The following is an 18,379-nucleotide window of genomic DNA, read 5'->3' on the forward strand; positions in this document are numbered from 1 at the left end:
TTGCTTAATTATATTTGGACAATACATTTGAATTAAATATTATCTTATTGCTTTTTATTAAAAGAAAACGAGTATCTTTTTTTCCAAATCTGTTAATCTGAAATGCAATTTCAATAATAATCGTAGTGTATTTCAAATAACATCAATTTTCGATATATTTGAAATTCATTCTGAAATCAATTCCAAATCAAAGATAATGATAATTGTGAAATAATATCAGCCTAAGTCTCATTGCAAATTCTTTATTCTGATTCCACCCCACAGTCAAATCCTTTCATTAAATGTGACTAAAATTATTTATTTTTATAAAATATAGTTTTTAAAATCTTATTTTGTAGTTTTTTTTATATATAAATGTTAAATATATGTGCATGAAGTAAACGATGATAAGTATTGAATATGTGAAAAATATATTTTTAATAAAACTCCAAAGAAAAAAAAATCACAGAAAATAATCCCCAATTCGGTTGGGCAAAGGGCTGGAAGTTATCACGCTTTGATTAAACCCTAAACTCTAGATCCATTGATAAATAGAATTAAGAGGCTAGTTTATCCAAATTTGGTAAAATAATGAAACAGCGATGCACGGCCCGCACGGGGGATCATCGCAATCTATGACTAGATGGTGGTGCTGCCCGACTTTATTCGTGGTCCGCGGTGGTCCTCGCCACCGGAAGCACCTTAATTTCTTTCCACCGAGTCTATGGTTAATGATATGGTATTCATATTGATGTAATTTTTATATAGCTTTAGCTTAATGTGAAGACAAATGGATGGATGGGATCATTTGAAGAATTATTGATCTGGAAAAATGGGTTTCGATTCTCTAATTCGATGTGTTGGTTGAAAAAAAAGATAATGTACATCCCGATCGTTACTCTAATCTACCGTTGCTATTCTTCTCTCTGTACATTGTTATTGTAGATGGATTTAGTGAGTGGAAATCTTAATGTGAAGTCCATTAGGCGCTTCAACTCTTGGGAACTTCATCAACTTGTCTCCCCCAACTTCTTCCCATTTATATTTTGTCACAAAATAATGAAGAAATGTTGATATTTCAGCCAATCCCAGTTCTTTTCCAGGGCACTGCCTCGTTCCTCCTCCGAAAATCAAGAAATGGTTTTGTTTTTCAAGGCCTTTCACCTGCAATGTTCGATACAGTCTCAGTTAGTGCCTTTCGTCAGTTTTTGTTTAGTTTGTTTTTCTTTAAATGATTGATTTGTAGTTGTATAGTTTTTGAAATAATTGAATCTGGGAGTTTGGCATACTAACCATCCATCTCCATGGATTGAAAGTTAATGGATCCGGATACAATCGTGGATCGTAGTTGACCTCTCTTGTGTACACATATATTCTCCATCCTTTGGGGATGACATATCCTGAAATGGGATCAAGCAAGAGGTAAGCATTTGTAGCAACATTTGATTTCAAAATACAGCAAGATCAGGGCGGATCAACTAAGAACGCGTGACTATTTAGTATATATTGATGGCGTATAACCTTTTTTGGGAGTTAAGCTAGTGTTACTTGTGTTATCATGAACTCTAGCATATTTTGCTGTAAACTAGATCAAATCACAATAATCGTTTGTTCTCAAGAGAGACAGAAGGTGCGTCAATCCTTAGTTTCTGGCTGAAGTGAGAAATTGCACTTGGAGATTTTAGATTCCTTCTTTCTTATCCACAATTATGAACAAAATAATTCATTTGGACAGAAGAGGGGACACCAATGGAATGTCTTGGGTTGGAATGGTAGGTTTTCCATGTGGATCTTGAGAGGGTAGGGTCCATTAAGAAAGATGATCTCTTATTCTATCATATTGCTTAGGTATGCAACTGCTACTTTTATAAAATATATTTTAACACAGTAAATCTTGATTTCCTGTCTATTGTTAAAACATTTTCTTTTTAGAAAGGCAGCCTAGGTTAAAACATGATAGGATAAAAATAACAAAGAACACACAAGGGCATTAAATTATTAAATAAACAGCAAAAAGGAGTATTTTACTTACCATTTATTTCCATATCTGTAGTTGTTTTCCTCAAAACCCCATTGACTATTGTAGCCAATCTTGATGTCTCATATATAACCTGCATCAAGAATATCAGGAAAAAAGGCATCAGCTCCCTGAAAATTTAGCGTGCTGAATTTTTCATGTGAGACGTTACATTACTTACCGCACGTGTGAAACGCATTGATTTGTAGTCATTGTAATCAATAGGGTCCTCTGGTTTTTTCTTTTCCCTGATTGCCATATGTTCTTTCTGAAAATTCGAAATTGAGTTAGGATAATTGGGAAATATCAAACTAAACATAAGCACGCACTTTTGAATTCAAACATTCTACACTAACCCTTAATTCTTCAAGTACTTTTGGATGATCATGAAGGTACTTGACAGCCATCATAGAAGTAGTCGAAATGGTCTCATATCCAGAATACAAGATTGTGATGATTAAGTCAATCATTTCCTCGTCACTTAACTTATATTTATTCTCTTTGTGAAGAAGATAACCAAGCATATCATACTGAGTTTCTCCACTGGCTCGTCTCTCTTCTACTAGTTTTCTCAATAAGTTTGTAATGTTAAGCCTCGCCTGGAATCCACGATGATAGTTTGTATTGGGAAGGTTAATAGGCAGCGAAAGAGTTCCCAATACAAGCTTGAAGAACTCAGGCATGAAATCGTGAGCTATTGAGTTAGCTTCATTCCTTGCTATTTGCCTCAGTGATGATAGAAACGCCATCTGAAATAAACACGGTTATTCTAGTGTCAGAACTATGAACCACGGAGCGTGGCAAAAAACCGTTTCTTTCATTGGATCTTGAGTTTCTGAAACATACCTCTTTTGTTTTTTCTTGAATGTCTATGATCTTGCTATCCCAATCACTAAGATGCGATCTCATAAAATCGTCGATTTTCGGCAGGAGTTGCTCTTTGATCATGGTGGGGGAGATGAGAGCAAGCAATGCCCCTCTCATGTACTTGTGAGCAGAGCCGTGGATTGCTGCAATATTGCATTTCCCTAATATGTCTAACATGGACTGAGGATATCCAGGTACTAGCCCTTTTGCTTCATTCACTAGAATGTATCTGTTTAGCTCTGGATCCATTGAAACAACGGTGGGACATCCCAGGATGTGGGACTTGAAGAAATTCCCAAATCTATCACAGCAGTAGAAGTTTTGTCAAAGAATGGCCAGAGTTTGAACTATATTTTACTAAAAAAAGAACGAAAATAACACGGAAAATGAATCTTGCAACAAGAACCGTGAAATCTACCTTGATCTCTGGTTTTTCATGAATCCAGGACCTTGTTTGAGAAACTCAGTGGTCTCTCCAAAAACAGGCCACCCCATGGTACCTGGAGGCAATCCCTTCTTCCTGTATTTGACTTCATTCCATCTCAATAAAGCAGCACTCAAGATGCAGAGCCCCCAGAATACCCCTGCAAGTACTAGCAAGCCTGCCATTGTTTCTTCAGAGAATCTCCAATAGTGAGAAAGAGAGAGATGGAGAGAGGAGAGGTGTGATTTGCTCTTAATACTGGCTGATCATGAGTTCGTGCGGGTGCTTATATAGACATAAGAAACCAGTAGGCGTATGGATGACAGAGAGACAGAGGTAGAGAGAGGTAGAATACGTCACAATCATGCAAACTGCAATGGTAGGACATCTTCAAACTTATGGTGAAAAAAAGAAAAGAAGGTAAAGCCATTTTGGAGATTGTTAGATTTAATGTGTAATTTTCCAACACAACCATATTATTAAGGTTTTTTTTCCTCTTTCTTTCCTTTTTATTTTTTTTTTAAAAAAAGAAGGTGACAATTTTAAAACCGAGTGTTTTTTCAAAGTTTTATAAGATAGATACTAACATGTATCAGAAGTTTGAAAGTCATATTTTATTATGCTCTGATTTCGAAAATTGGTTCAGCCGAATATGTTTTTTTCTCGATTTATACATCGGCCGTGGGGAGACCGGAACTCTAGTTTGGTTTAATTATCATGAGATTTCTTAAAGAGAATTAATCAAAAATTTAGAGGGGGGGGGGGGTAGGAGGAGCACATGGACGCCACTCTATCAGAAGAAAATTTATAAAACCTCGGTATCGAGTAGTTCACATGTCTATCAGATAGATTTGTGCATAAAATAAAGTACAAAAGTGACTTGAAAATTGAAAGGCATATTGTTTGCAGTTTTGTTCATGTTCGAGCCCTTTGCTCATTGAATTGATTTAAAAGTAAATTTCGATTTCTGGGCACTTTCTACTCAAATTCCTTATATTAAAAGCAAAAGGGCAAGTGTTCTTTTGTGGAGAAAATGGTGCTGGTTATTAAATTGGAGACAAGGTGTTATAATGAAGATAGTACTAATGATCGAGTCGGTCCCTCTCGTATATGTACATATAATGAAAGATTATAGCATATAGGCTTGTGATTATTAGCAATTTGTCTTGTGAAATTTGACTTTTTTGAGGATGTTTTCCTCTTTCCCAATGCACGCCATGTTCTAATATAGTATCATATTTCAAACAATCCTCGTCTTTATAGAGCCTTGTGTACATAGGAGACTAAACGAGCTTATAAATTTTTTACTTAGATTTGGTGTGCTAGCTAATTCAACAGTATTAGAAATTCGCGTCGAGCAATAAAAAGAAGTCAGATAATGAGAGGCAATCAAATCTTCTTCATTTGCAGTTGTACACGTAGAGGACATTTTTTAATTCCAGTTCTACACATTTCAAGAAACTGGTGAGTGGCAACTGACTTCGATGAAATCACATTTTTTTTAAAAAAAATGGCTAATAAATTTTTAGTATTTTGTACTATCTGTCCCGGACCACCCTTAATTTTATTGTCCATTTTAGATTTCATGCAACATTTCCTCGTCTAGTAATTTGGAAGCCATACATAGGGATAGGGGTACGTAGTATAAAATGTAATTAGAATTTAGATATGTCTCATGCAATTGTATTAAATTTATGGAAACATGTCTTAAAGGATGTGCGAGTTGGTGTAGATATACATAAAGTTAAATGATCATGAGTTGAAGTGATTTATATAATATTGGGTTAAATTCGAAGTTCACTCAATACACACATCAAATACAATGGTAGATGACCCCAGTCAAAATTTTCTTTAATGGAAACGTTATCAATATTTGATGCAGTCGACATCCGACAAGAAATATGACAAACAACTAGATAAATTCTAATACGTAGCCAATACCCATTATCTTGACTCAATCATTGTAGAAACCTACAGAGTATATATATATATATATATCGCAACCCAAAAAAAATTGAAAAAAATCAGGAAATATAATTTATATGTCGATGATTGAACAGTTTAATATATATAAACAGTTTTATATATTTATTTATACTATATATATATATTTATATAAACAGTTTTATATATTGATTGTACCATTCAATGTGGAGAGGGACTATTCACGCGTGTTCCTATATATCATATACTGCTAATTTAATTGGGGGGGAAGGGGGTGCAATAGAGGGGAGTTGGCTCTTTGCTTTAGAATATATTTTTTAATATAAAAATCACATTTTTTGTATAGGATTTAAACTTATTTCGAAATATTAATTTACCCATCAAAATTCAAATATTTGTTGACATTCTATTATTTTTATATTATTTTCACAATTTTTTGAATAAAAATTTGGATTTGTTTCACATTTCTAGGTTTATCACATAAATTTTATTTTTTAAAAAAAGAAAAAGAAAAGAAAAGAAAAGAAAAGAAAATGTGATGTGGTGATACCGTACAAACGATTGCTACGGGCTTACATGCTTGAGTAGTCTTATCGGTTGGTAAGAAAAATATTAAACATATGCATGCGACAATAATACTTTTCGTGTCACAAATTTCTTGGTTTTATTTTTCTTCGTGAAATAATGTTTTTTAAGACAAATTTATTTTTTGGTCAAATCATTTATCTTTTCAACTAAAGTGATTATCTCCAGCTTGATTTAATATATGCTTAGCTAGTGTGCTAAAAAACATAAAATAATCATGTCAGAACAATTTGAATATTCAAACTTTGACTTAACTTACAATATTATATTTTGTCACAAGAAAAATTATGTCGTATATGAGATTAAATATTTCTTATACCTCATTAATTTTTTTTTTTTTTTAAATAACTTACATTTTTGAATGCTCAGGGAGAACATTCATTTTAAAGATCGAAAGAATATTTTCTTCTACGATAATTCAATAGTCTATCAAATTATATGTAATTGGTGGAAAAATTAATTTAGCTCGAAAGATTATCTGACGTGAGATAATTAAATGTTTGAATCTGTTTGGTAAAATTAATTTAATTAAGTACATGCATTCATCGGTAGACTTTATATTATTACCATTGATTTTAATGATTTTATCACTTTTTTTGTTCATAATACAAAGTAAGAGTGTTTGTAGAGATAATGAAGTGTGGCACAAAAAGGTAGGCTGGACAACGACTTGAAGAAAAGTGTGGATCCGTAGGCAGATCCTTCGAAAGGGATATGACACAGTCCCTCTTTTTAATATCAAAGAAATATGCTGCTATTCTTTCTATTTTCTTTTTTTTTTTTTTTTTAATACAAGAGTCGTGGCAATTTATCCAATTGATTCTTATTACAAGAAACTATGTTCTGGAGATAGAACTGGTTTTTGGAATTTGTTATGTATGAACTATTGTAAATTTTGGCATTCTTTTTTTCTTATTATAGCTTGTATAATTTATTTTAAATCAATAGTTTCTAATTTTTTTAAAATTTTTATTATATTAATTTAAGATTTTTCTGTATATAATATCTTTTTAGTCATATATGTTCAGAGGTATGACATTTTTAGTTTTGTATATTTTGTTGAATCAATTATAGTCATTTAAACATGTGTTAGTGATCGATTTTTTTAATTATTTTTTCCCAAAATCATGTGATTAAATCATTAATATCATTGTTAAATTTTTTTTAATTATGGAATCAAAAATTCTCTGGTGACATGTAAATGTGTTTATGAATGTAATTATCAAAATTAGTAATTATATTGGTCATTTACTTACATAATTTTGGCAAAAAAAACTATTTTATAGTCAAAATATAGTTACCAGACAACAATTGATTCAACAAAAAAATAAAAAAAAACTAAAATTTTCATGGTCGGATATATTAAAACCATCTTTCAAATATATTTGAAACTACAAAAATGCACACAGTACTATATTATTAAATAAGAGTCTGAATCGAGGGAAAAAACGAATTCATAGATTATTCAGTAAGAGATTGATTTTGATTTTCCGGAAACATCAATTTCCTCAAAATTTCCATTCCCACACTATTATAATTTTATGATTAGAATATAGAAAATAAAAGGCTAATACACAATTAGATAGAAAAAAATATTCCAGCATAGTCGATTTAGGGAAAAAAATTATACTAATAAAATTACAATATATAATATTAAAGCTTAATGTATATTTATGCATTATATTCTCTCTTTAGTATCGTATCTTTCGATTTTTGGAATTTTGATATTTTTTCACAGGGAGTGATGATATGACACGATAGACGTTAGTGTTCCACTTGTGTCATATTAGCGTCAGATTGTTAAAAAATTTTAAAATTGAAAAAAAAAATTATCAAAAAGCTGATGTATAACATTATTAATGTTACGTTAGTTTAAACTTATGTAATTGTAGCTAATTACCTATTTTAAAAATTGATCAAAAAACTCAGTATAAATATATCACACTAGACATATATATTATATTTATATATAGAGTGATTTTATGCTATACCAAAAATACTTATCCCTCTGTGTATATCTAAGATGTTCGTACAAACATCTTATACAAAACAAAAAAGCAATGACGATCTCACCTAAATTGTTTTTTTTTTTTTTTTAATTTCAGATGTTCATCTATAAAAATTCGCATGAAGTTAGAATCATCTTTATATATAAACATCTCGTATAAAAATATACGCAAAATTAGAATCACCCTTATATATAAACACGTACACACTTGAAAAAACAGTATCGAAGTACTACTCTTTTGAGCGAAACATTGAATTCCGTATTCTATTACAATTCTCAATCTTACATGTATTCGGCTTATACTTGATTGGACAATTAATTTCATTATCTAAATTTTTCTTTGTATACTATAAAGGACAATTTGACAACTATCGGTAATATTGGACCCAAAAAATTAGATGGAACATCTCTTATTAGTATTTTATCAAAACAAATTAATTTATATATATTTTTTGGTCGTTATTTTTTATATTATACATATCTTGATGACTTGTGTGATCAGTGATTGCCGACAATTGATTAAAAAAAATTAGGTAAAAATAAAATCCCAAAATTTATTTATTTTAAAATTAAAATTGCAATAAATCGCGGGGTTATTGAAAACGATTGGAAAATATGATTGGTAAGCTAAGAACAAGTGCGTGGAGACTACACACAATTGGCTGCAAAAAGTTGCTTGCATATATAATTGTAATTTATAATTTCGCGAGAGAAATATATAAATATAAGGAACGAATGTCTTGTCCACCGCACGTGCATGTATTATCCCCTCTTCTTTATTTTAGCCGATCGATATTACTTTTCAATTATATACATTTCATTAAATATTCATAAATTAAATATTTATTAAGAGAACCAAATCGATATCCGTTGATCACATACGATGCTGGATAATTCGTTCGAGTTAATTATATCTCGACAACACTCGGCCGGTTCGACCTGATTTCTACGAATTTAGTTCGGTTATGCATCCGAGTTGACTCGACCCAATTTAAATTATCCCGGGTTTAACATCATTCTTGCTCTTTGAAAAGAAAAAAAATGATAATTTTAAATGTATATATGAAATATAGAATTGAAGTGGGGTGGGGACTGTAGAGTTATTTGCTGCAATAAATGTGTGATACACAATCAAAGCTCCAGACTTGCACGAGGGCCTCCATTTTGTTTTCTTATGCTTTTTCATAAAGTTGGCCATGGAAGACCTCCTCACTTTTCTCTCCCTACAATTATTTTTTTTCCCTTCCACTGAATTATTGACAAGATTTTTCTCCTTCTATATAACGATAAAATGCTAGCTATTTTCAAGATACGTACAAAATTATACATATAGACTCGATTCAATTAAATTAATCAAACACAGGTATTTCACACGAGGTTTTATTCAATTTAATTTGATTTGATTCTATCTTATTTTAGATGTGTACGTAAAATCTGATCGCGATCGATCGATTATCATCGCTTACTAATTTTGTGCAAAAACGGGTATTGCAAGNTTTTTTTTTTTTTTTTTTTTTTAAATTTCTATAGTTGATTTTGGATTCTAGGATTCAATGAATAATGTGAAATTGCTATAAGAATGTTTAGGTTGACCAAATAAGCAATTTGTTGTGTCCAAAATTGTAATTGTCATAATGTGAAATGTATGATCGAAATGTTGTATGGATTGGTGTTCCTAATTAATGGGTCGAGTGATATTAATTATATTCGTCGTCATCTAGTCGACTGAATGTTTTTAGTACGAAGCATCCTCACCTAATTGGTTATTACATTCATTTAATCCAGTGTCTTGGAGATGATATTAAACTATATAAACTTACAACATCGATTTATCGTATAAATGTATATGGTAGATGTATAATATATCAAATATATAGATTTATCGTATAAATTCATATGAGCTCGTCTTATAATACATCTGATACAAAAAACTTAAGTTTGAGACAATATTTCAAGTTCGATCTCAACTCAAAACATATTTTCTACCAAAATTATGTTGTACTTATCCATTCTCGCAGAGAATTTGTGCGTTGGGGACAAGTACTTTTGTGATCCATAATCAAAGTCGTGTTTGTTATTAATACCTGATCTCGCATACGTGCGTATCCTGTTTGAGGACTGAGGAGGGGGACCCCCCCTCGGGGATGGTGGTGGCGAGGGGGGGTGGGCGGATGGGCCTCCACGCATGATTGACCGCACGTGTGGTGGTGCATCCACGTGCACTCGTTTTTATCCAGGGGAAGCTGAAATTGATTGGTTTTTGTCTCTTTATTACACCATAATTGTCGTTCCATCAAACACGCTTCTGTACACGAAGATGGTTTCACGTAATTTAGTACTTTGCCCATTTCATCCTATGTTGCCCCCAATGCTTTGTGCGTGTGTGTCCTAACAAATCGAAAATTGTTTTCTAAAAAGTTTGTATTTAAATTCGAAAATTTCTAAAAATCCTTGGTACATTTTTCTTTATTCCGTAATCGTTATTAAATTAGTAAATTTTTTTAAAAAAATCTTATATTCTCGTGTTACTAGCTATAAAATGGTTTAATTCTGAAACTCCTGATTTTAAAATTCTATTATTATTATTATTGTTGTTGTTGTTGTTTAATGGGTCAGATTTAAAATTGAGTATAATTCATGGAAAGGGACAAGTTGATATGTTTATCTTCACGTCGATCCGAAATTGGCCTGATTTGTAATAATGTGTGTGAATTCAAATCCAATAAGATCCGTACATCTCGTATGGATTGCCAAAGCGTGGCTTTAAGTAATTTTTAAACACGATTTACATTTAACAGTACAAATAAATATTCATTGAGATTCGTATGCATGTAAGATCACCGTTTGTCATTTTACCAAAATGAATATTCACGATAATAGAATTTTAAAATCATTTATTTCACATCAGAAATTAAATGATTTTTTTAGGTTCACATGGTTATAATTTAATGAAGTTTTCCCTATTAGGTTTCTTTATTTTCTGTTTCTGTCTCTAATATATTAAATTTATAATAAACACAGTCCCGATGCATTTAGTGGGATTTCACGTAGCTTCTTCTTCGTTTTTCCCTGGCCACGGTTTATTAAATCAAGAAAAGTAATGAAGAGGCCTATAAAGGGGAAAAAAGAAAAACTTAAATGAGATGTGAATTGCCTAATTGACCCGACAATGGGTCTAGAACCGCCGGTTGTTGGGTTGAACCGGTGGTTTCACGTATCAGGCCATATTCCGACCTTTAACGATAGTATAGACCGGACAGAGTCGATCCGGATAATAGGACGGTTGACTCGATGAATGATGCACGTACCGAATGCAGAAAGATAAGTGTAATGCAGTTAAATGTCATTTTCATAAATTAATTGTAATGGTCCTCTCTGACATTTTAAAATTCAATTTATTTATGTTATGGCACGAAATTCTTTAATTACTGCATGAGCTTGAAAAATATTAATATCCACAGGGAAAGAAAGCTGCTGCCTTTCTTTTCTAGTTTTCGCACTTTATTTACTATTGCCGCTCTGCGGGTGGCAATGGCATCAATTGCTCCTNCAAAAGCAAACTCACTCCAAACAATTTACAACATTTCTGTTTGGTTTCGATTTCGATGCTCGATTTTCACATTTTAATTATTTTTTCAAATAAAATATTTTGTAAATTTTCTGAATTAGCTATTATAGATAGACAATATTGATAGTCACCCACTACCAATTTATCACAACTTTAATATATACTTTAAAAAATATTTTAATATAATTGGTTCACTATGGATTTTTTAAAACTAAGATTCGAACCAAATCAATTGTTTCGGTTTGGTTAATTTTAAAATCAATCTAGACCATGATCGGCTAAAAACCCAATCCAAACTAATGGTTTGATTTGGTTTTCTGGTTTGATTCGGTTTCGCTCACCCTAATAAAAAACATCATCAATTTTTCAATCACTTTGTATCAACTTGCAAGAAACTTATTTAAATCAAAAGGCAGATGACAATAATTTGTAAGCGCGATTTTGTTTACAATAATAAACGGAAATCTTATCACACTTTTCGATTATACTCTTCTTCATCTTGGTTTCGATTTGTTGGTATATTGTATGGACCATGCTTGTAATGCAGCATTTAGAGATCATTCATTACATGCATGGTCCTGAATCTTGAACTAATAAATCAAGAATTCCAGGTCTTTATTCCACCACGGTGCAACAATAAATACATATTAAATGATATCCAGAATCAATAATATATGGAGATTCTTTGCTGCAAATTTGCACACGCATATGTTGATGTGAAATTGATCGCTTTCTGCTCTCAAGTACGTACTAAACATTAAATGGGTTAGGCCGTACCAATTATTTTTGTAGGATTATGAAAAGATTAGTACCAAAATATTTGTACAAAAATTTAAAATTTATACATAATATATATATATATATATCTTGTTTACGCCATTTAATTACCAAGGTTAGGATGGGTACGACGAGTTACAATGATTGATAATCTAATCCGTAAACTCACGAGATATCGATCACTCCTTCAAATCGCCCCTTATTTTATTCTATCCAAGTTAATTTACGCGAAAAATGAACAAAATCGCTTTCCTCGCCCTCCTCCGATCCCTTGGTTTGCCCTCGATTTTATCCAACTTTGATATATGTGGATGTAGGTAAATGAAGTATCTAAATCTCATCTTCATGCATGCACATGTGACAGACAATTAGACACTGACTTCGTGCAAATAAATATCCTATCCATCCTTTATTCTCATTATATAACATATTAATTGTATAAAAAATTAGGCATCATAACTAACATACGCAAGACTTTCACATATTTTAAAGAACCATTTCTAAAATAGATAGAGTTTCATTTGATATTTAATATTGAATCATTTGGAACTACACGTCCTTTTGCGAGCGAAGATCTTTATATATTCTCATTCGATACGCAATCGTCACTCACATATTTTGATTTTTTTTTTTAAAAAAAATGAATTTTAGAGTTTAAATTCGAATTATATATTTTCACAACCATTCCCACAAATATATATGTATGTGCTCTTCCAACCAACATATGGCGAAAGAATCTTAGCTTTTGGCTGGCACCATTGCAAAAATTACTCAAAAAGCCATACGAAACCCCACACCATGTGTTAATAAGGTCCCCCTTTTGATTGACGACCCTTTCAATTTCTTTGTCCTTGCTTTTGTTTCTTCCCATATTTCACCATTGGCACACATCGCTCTGTTGCAATCCATTTATCAACTTTATATTCTCCTCTTGCATTAATTCGATATAGCCCACGTATCTATATTATATACTAGCTAGCCATCGCACGGTAATGATCGCGCTTAGCAAGAACAAAATATTATGCGAGCCAGAACTTTACTGCCATGTGATCCGGTGATTGCTTGGCCACAATAAGCAAGAAATTTAGCCCTTCCATTGATTCATTTTTTCTCTTATGTTAAATAAAGGTGTCCATGGAAAATTTTCCATTCGCATGTTACCCCTCGTGGGACTATCGTAATCGTCCTTGAATACCCACCTCTCATTATCCCTAGCCCTACGATATTTTATTTTCATAAAATTTAAAAAAGGAAAGAGAGAAAGAAAGGAATCGAGGCATATTTCCTCTTTGGATTGCTTGTGAATTTATATCAGTTTTGGCTGTGTGTTATTTTCTATTTGGTATCTTGCATTGCGTTCTTTTCTTGGTTAAATGATTTTCTTTGATTTGTGGCTTGATTCGGAGATGGAAGTAAATAAGAAGTTGTAGCTTATATATTTTAGGGAAAATTGTTTTTCCTGTTCTCTATGTATGACGTTTTGCGATTTTGGTTCGCTATGAGTTTTAGTTTCATCTTTTTCTTTTTGTTTTGACAATTTTGGTCTTTTTTTTTTTGCAAAAATACAAAATTTGCAAGTTTCCCTATACTTAATAAAACCCTAATGACAACATCCTTGATTTATTTGTCTTCCTGCATAAAACTGATCGATTTATATAAAAATAATTTAATTAAATATGAAACTGAAAATTTTAATTGTGGCGAACGATTTAGTTCTTATAAGGATCCGAAGAAATTGAAAAAAAAAAGGTTCAAACTTCTATTATTTCAAAATTATTATGGTTTAAAACAAATAATTAGACGTTTAATTATCATAATTAAGCAATGTAAACTGAAGACATATTAGACGTAAGACAAAGCATATGACATTATAAAGGACATTAAATTGACTTTTTTTTTATTTGCATCATACTTTTCCAATCATAACATTCTTTTAATTAAACACTAATTAGTATTAATTTTTATTTACCACATTATTGTTCATAAAGAAATCATGAGAGATAGGGAAAGATCGTGATGATCCTCTTATTCTTTATTTTAACTAAACATAAACCCATATTATACAGTTTTATTTGTATTATATATAATATAATAAACTAAAGAAAAGAGTTATTTGGATTTCTTTGAGAATTTACTTTACAATTCTTTATGTTAGTTTATTACATTTTAGGATCTGAAAGCATGTGTTAGATGCCACAAAATTCACCTAATCACATGATTCCCACAAATATATTTTTAAAAAATACTAAAATTTTGATCAACTATTTATTTTGGCACGCACGCTTATTAATTATTATATATTAATATTATTTCACTAATAACACCTAATTTTTTTGTATTTTCTGTGTTGCCAATAAATAGCTGACAAGAATTTCCAAATTTATATAAAAATGATTGGTCGTTTCAATAAATTATTTAATTGAATTTATATTATACCCTACAAATCAGGTTTGTAGACTGTCGTTATTACTTCAAAAATTGTAGGTTAAATCTGCTAAATAATTATTTATTGTCATTCTTTTATAATATACGCTTTTAGTTGAGACGTTTACATTATAAAGTTAGTTAAATGATGCCACTTTAGTACAAACTATAAGGCACAACTAAATAATACTAATTGATAATTGATGATAAAGTTCCCTCTTTGGACCCATCCACGATCCTTAATGGAGTCATGTTGGGAAGTTGTGCACAATTTTTTTCCCTAACAAGTTTAGTCTTTGTTCCGACATGACATTGACGAGAGATTAATATAGTGTTGACATAATGTCGAAATGATGTTGATGCACCGTTCTCTCAAAAAATAACTAATTATATTGCAAGAAATTAAAATATATATGATTAAGACTGAAATTTCACGACGTATAAAACCAAAATCATAATGAAACTGAAATTATACTTGTCCACACACACACACACACATATTTATATAATTATATTATATTATATATAGAAAGCCCCATTGCTTAACAATCTAATTGGGCCTTGTTTAAAGTACACAACATCGCGATAAATATGGGCTCCAAATTTTCTAGAAGTAGTGACGGTCATTCACTTATAGAATATGTTTCTAAATGGCAGATAATAAATATTTTAATATGTTTAATCTGCAGTAGTAAATTTTATTATATTATTTTGATTTTTTATAATATATAATTAATTATCAATGTATGCAATAAAATGCCAAATTAAATAAGACGTCTAAATTATATTATAAACTTTATTTGATTACTTTTAAATGTGCTAAACTATATAAATAACTTATAAAGATATTATTTTATGATGGATCACAGCTTGAAGAATTTCACTCAAATTCCTATAATACAGAAATATTGACCATATGTGTCATTTATACATAAAAAATTGAATAGTAAAAACCTTAGCATAATTTTTTTCCCCAAAATTTGCTTCCTTTATAATTTTATCACGTTAACTTGATTACTTTTTGGTATGTATGGCATGGAAGATATATGTTAATTTGATCAATTGTAATACCTAATAAGTTTATATATCTTTTAAATTATTCTAACTAATATTTTTTTTAATTAACATCTAACGCACAAAAATTTTAAAGTAGAGTACTCATATTACTCTTCAAAATATATTAATTTATTGTATTTATAACTCGTCTATATATGTTTCTTTCCTTTTTTTCACTTATATAAATTAAACTACACTCGGTAAACCAAGATCTTTACTTTGCCTTAGAAAATGAACATGATTACAGTAGAAGTGAAAATCGCAATTGTTTCGATTTTTTGTTTAGACTTTCGAAACATGACTAACCACGAGCTAGGGTTTTTATTTTACAAGTTGTGAATATAAGTTTTGAATTCATGAAGAAAGGGGATGATTATAACAAGTTCATTCAGTTTTCATCGGAGAAGAAGCGGTTGACAGTCGGCATGACCTCTGGTGGCCGTGTACGGAGGAACTTACGGAGGCCGTGCTCTGCGTATCTTTCGCCTTCCTCTTGGTTGTCAAGAACAGCTGTTTTGCGATGAACTTTGTTTATTCTGCCAACAATGTGGGAGTTTTAATTTTTATCATTTTATCATGCATGTAATTAATATTCCACTTACTATTATTGGATCTCAAATATTTAAATCAATTAGCAATAATAATAATAAAATGGAAAAAATAGAAAGGAATTTGTACCTGACATCGGGATTAAGTAGCAAATTCCTTGTAAGTTGGGATATGCACATCCCAGTAACAAAGGCCATGGCAGCCATCAGAGGGTAAACCTGTTTTCATTTATTGATTTTTTAAAATAGTTACTGTCATTCTTGAATAACATATAATTCCTAAAACAAAATTTTAAAAGAATTATTTTGATAGGTGTTAATTAAATTATTAAAAGATAAAATTCTGTATCCTAAATTTGAAGGTAAAATATTACGTACGTACGAATGAGTAAAATTAATATTTTTATAATTTATAACACAATCCCACTTAATATATATAATAGAAAACATAAAACTCGAGATATATATATATATATATATATATAGACACACACACACACCCGAAATTCATAATATACCTCGGGTTTCATCCAACGCCCCATTTGATGTCTCTGGCCTATATATGTATAATAATAAATAAATAAATAAAAATATGTTTCTTCTAAGATTGGAATCAATTTGTTTTAGAACAGTGTAAATATACATATTTCCCGATATTTATACTTGTAGAGCATCGAAAATTGGTACAAAATATGGACTAGACTATTCTAAACTGAAAATTACGTATATTTGAATATTAAGAAATATCGTTTGGACAATTATTAAAGTTACTATGGGCTGTTTTGACTTGAACAAAACCAATACAAGGTGCCTTGCCTCTTGTTTTCCTTTTATACCAGCTTGTTTATTTCATGTTCATTTTAATCCATTGTAGTAAAGGAAATCTTGTTCTTCGTTATTCGTCTTCTTATTTCTAATTTTTTATGCATGCCGCCAGGTCGAGTTTGTGTCACAGATAGGTAAAAAGTCGTCTCTGCAAGTAAATTTTTCGAATTTTATTTGAAAAATACTAGTTTTTATCAATTTAGAATATTGTTTATAACATTTAAAGTGTATCATTCATCTACATTTAAGATGACGTTAGGATGAAATTAGATTAAATTTTCTTTTTTTAGTTTTTCTCACGTAGCACAAAACCTGAGGCCCGGTTCAATATACATGCTCGATGAACCTTGGTTTACACGATACGTGGACTAGAAATCCTGGGTACAAAGCAGAAAACAAGAGAAAGTTAAATGTAATAATTATTATGTATTATCAACAGGTTAGTCAAAAAGCCAAACCATTCAAAATATATAAATATCAATTATAACTTCTTCTTTTTGGGTTTTGTAACACTTCTTTTCATACAATGTTTGGAGAAAAGAATTTGATATTATTGACTCAATATTGGAAGAACTTCAAAATTATAATATTGATTCATAACATACATACATACATATGTGTGTGTAATATCATAATGATTTGACAAATATTTATTATACGACTATATTCAACCCACGAAATTCTAGAAATGGAGACTCGCATATAATATTTTGCCACGTTTTACCAAAAATAGTTTTACTTGGTCGTTTAGACAATAAAATACCAACATTTACTATTTACTTAAGAGTGTAAGAACAACATTTTTATACTTTGATTCGCTTTAACTCGTAAAAAATTGGGGTCTCCATGTCCAAAAATGTCTCTCACCCAAAATAGAATTTGGAGTTTAGGAAGATGATAATGTATAAAGCTTTTTAATTATGTATGATCGTTTGGATTTTAAATGTAATGTTTTTAAACAATTTTTTTTTAATGTTTTTCATTCATTATATAAAAGACCTATTCTTGACAGACAACGTACTGAACAAGAAAAATGGCTTTATAATGAAACCGATATATATACAAATTTAGACCATAGTTTCTTCATAAATAATATGTAGTTTAAAGTTACAAAACCACGTTAAAAATGCATTAGAAGAAAATTTCAGAGTTTCTTGAATTCTTTATTAAAAAATATTTCTGGTTGTAGGTTAAATCCTTGCTTCAAGATACAGGAATTCCGATCCATTAATTATTTATATATGCAGTCTGCAAAAAGGGACTGAGCGCCGCGCCCAATTGCCAGTAGTTGAACGTCAAAATACTGTAAAAACCTTTCAAGTTCACGCACTTGTCGCTTACATTTATTGGAAACATA

General features: G+C 30.7%; 2 protein-coding genes across 2 annotated transcripts; both read right to left on the reverse strand.

Moving 5' to 3' along the window:
* Window positions 1–643: 643 nt before the first annotated feature.
* LOC140974421 (cytochrome P450 85A1-like) lies at window positions 644–3,487 on the reverse strand. The gene is made up of 7 exons (XM_073437867.1): window positions 3,282–3,487; window positions 2,843–3,164; window positions 2,353–2,745; window positions 2,178–2,264; window positions 2,012–2,090; window positions 1,273–1,379; window positions 644–1,143 (listed from the first exon to the last, which is right to left on the reverse strand). Exons 1-7 carry the CDS (start codon window positions 3,470–3,472, stop codon window positions 931–933), a joined length of 1,392 nt encoding a protein of 463 aa, XP_073293968.1. The 5' UTR covers window positions 3,473–3,487; the 3' UTR covers window positions 644–930.
* A 12,361-nt stretch (window positions 3,488–15,848) lies between these two features.
* LOC140972420 (uncharacterized) lies at window positions 15,849–16,803 on the reverse strand. Its single transcript, XM_073434854.1, has 3 exons — window positions 16,716–16,803; window positions 16,328–16,416; window positions 15,849–16,185 (listed from the first exon to the last, which is right to left on the reverse strand). The coding sequence occupies exons 1-3, from the start codon at window positions 16,737–16,739 to the stop codon at window positions 16,038–16,040; spliced, it is 261 nt and encodes an 86-aa protein (XP_073290955.1). The 5' UTR covers window positions 16,740–16,803; the 3' UTR covers window positions 15,849–16,037.
* Between the last annotated feature and the right edge of the window lie 1,576 nt (window positions 16,804–18,379).

The sequence above is a fragment of the Primulina huaijiensis genome, chromosome 3 (genome assembly GCF_012295235.1).
Source record: "Primulina huaijiensis isolate GDHJ02 chromosome 3, ASM1229523v2, whole genome shotgun sequence".
Taxonomy (NCBI): domain Eukaryota; kingdom Viridiplantae; phylum Streptophyta; class Magnoliopsida; order Lamiales; family Gesneriaceae; genus Primulina; species Primulina huaijiensis.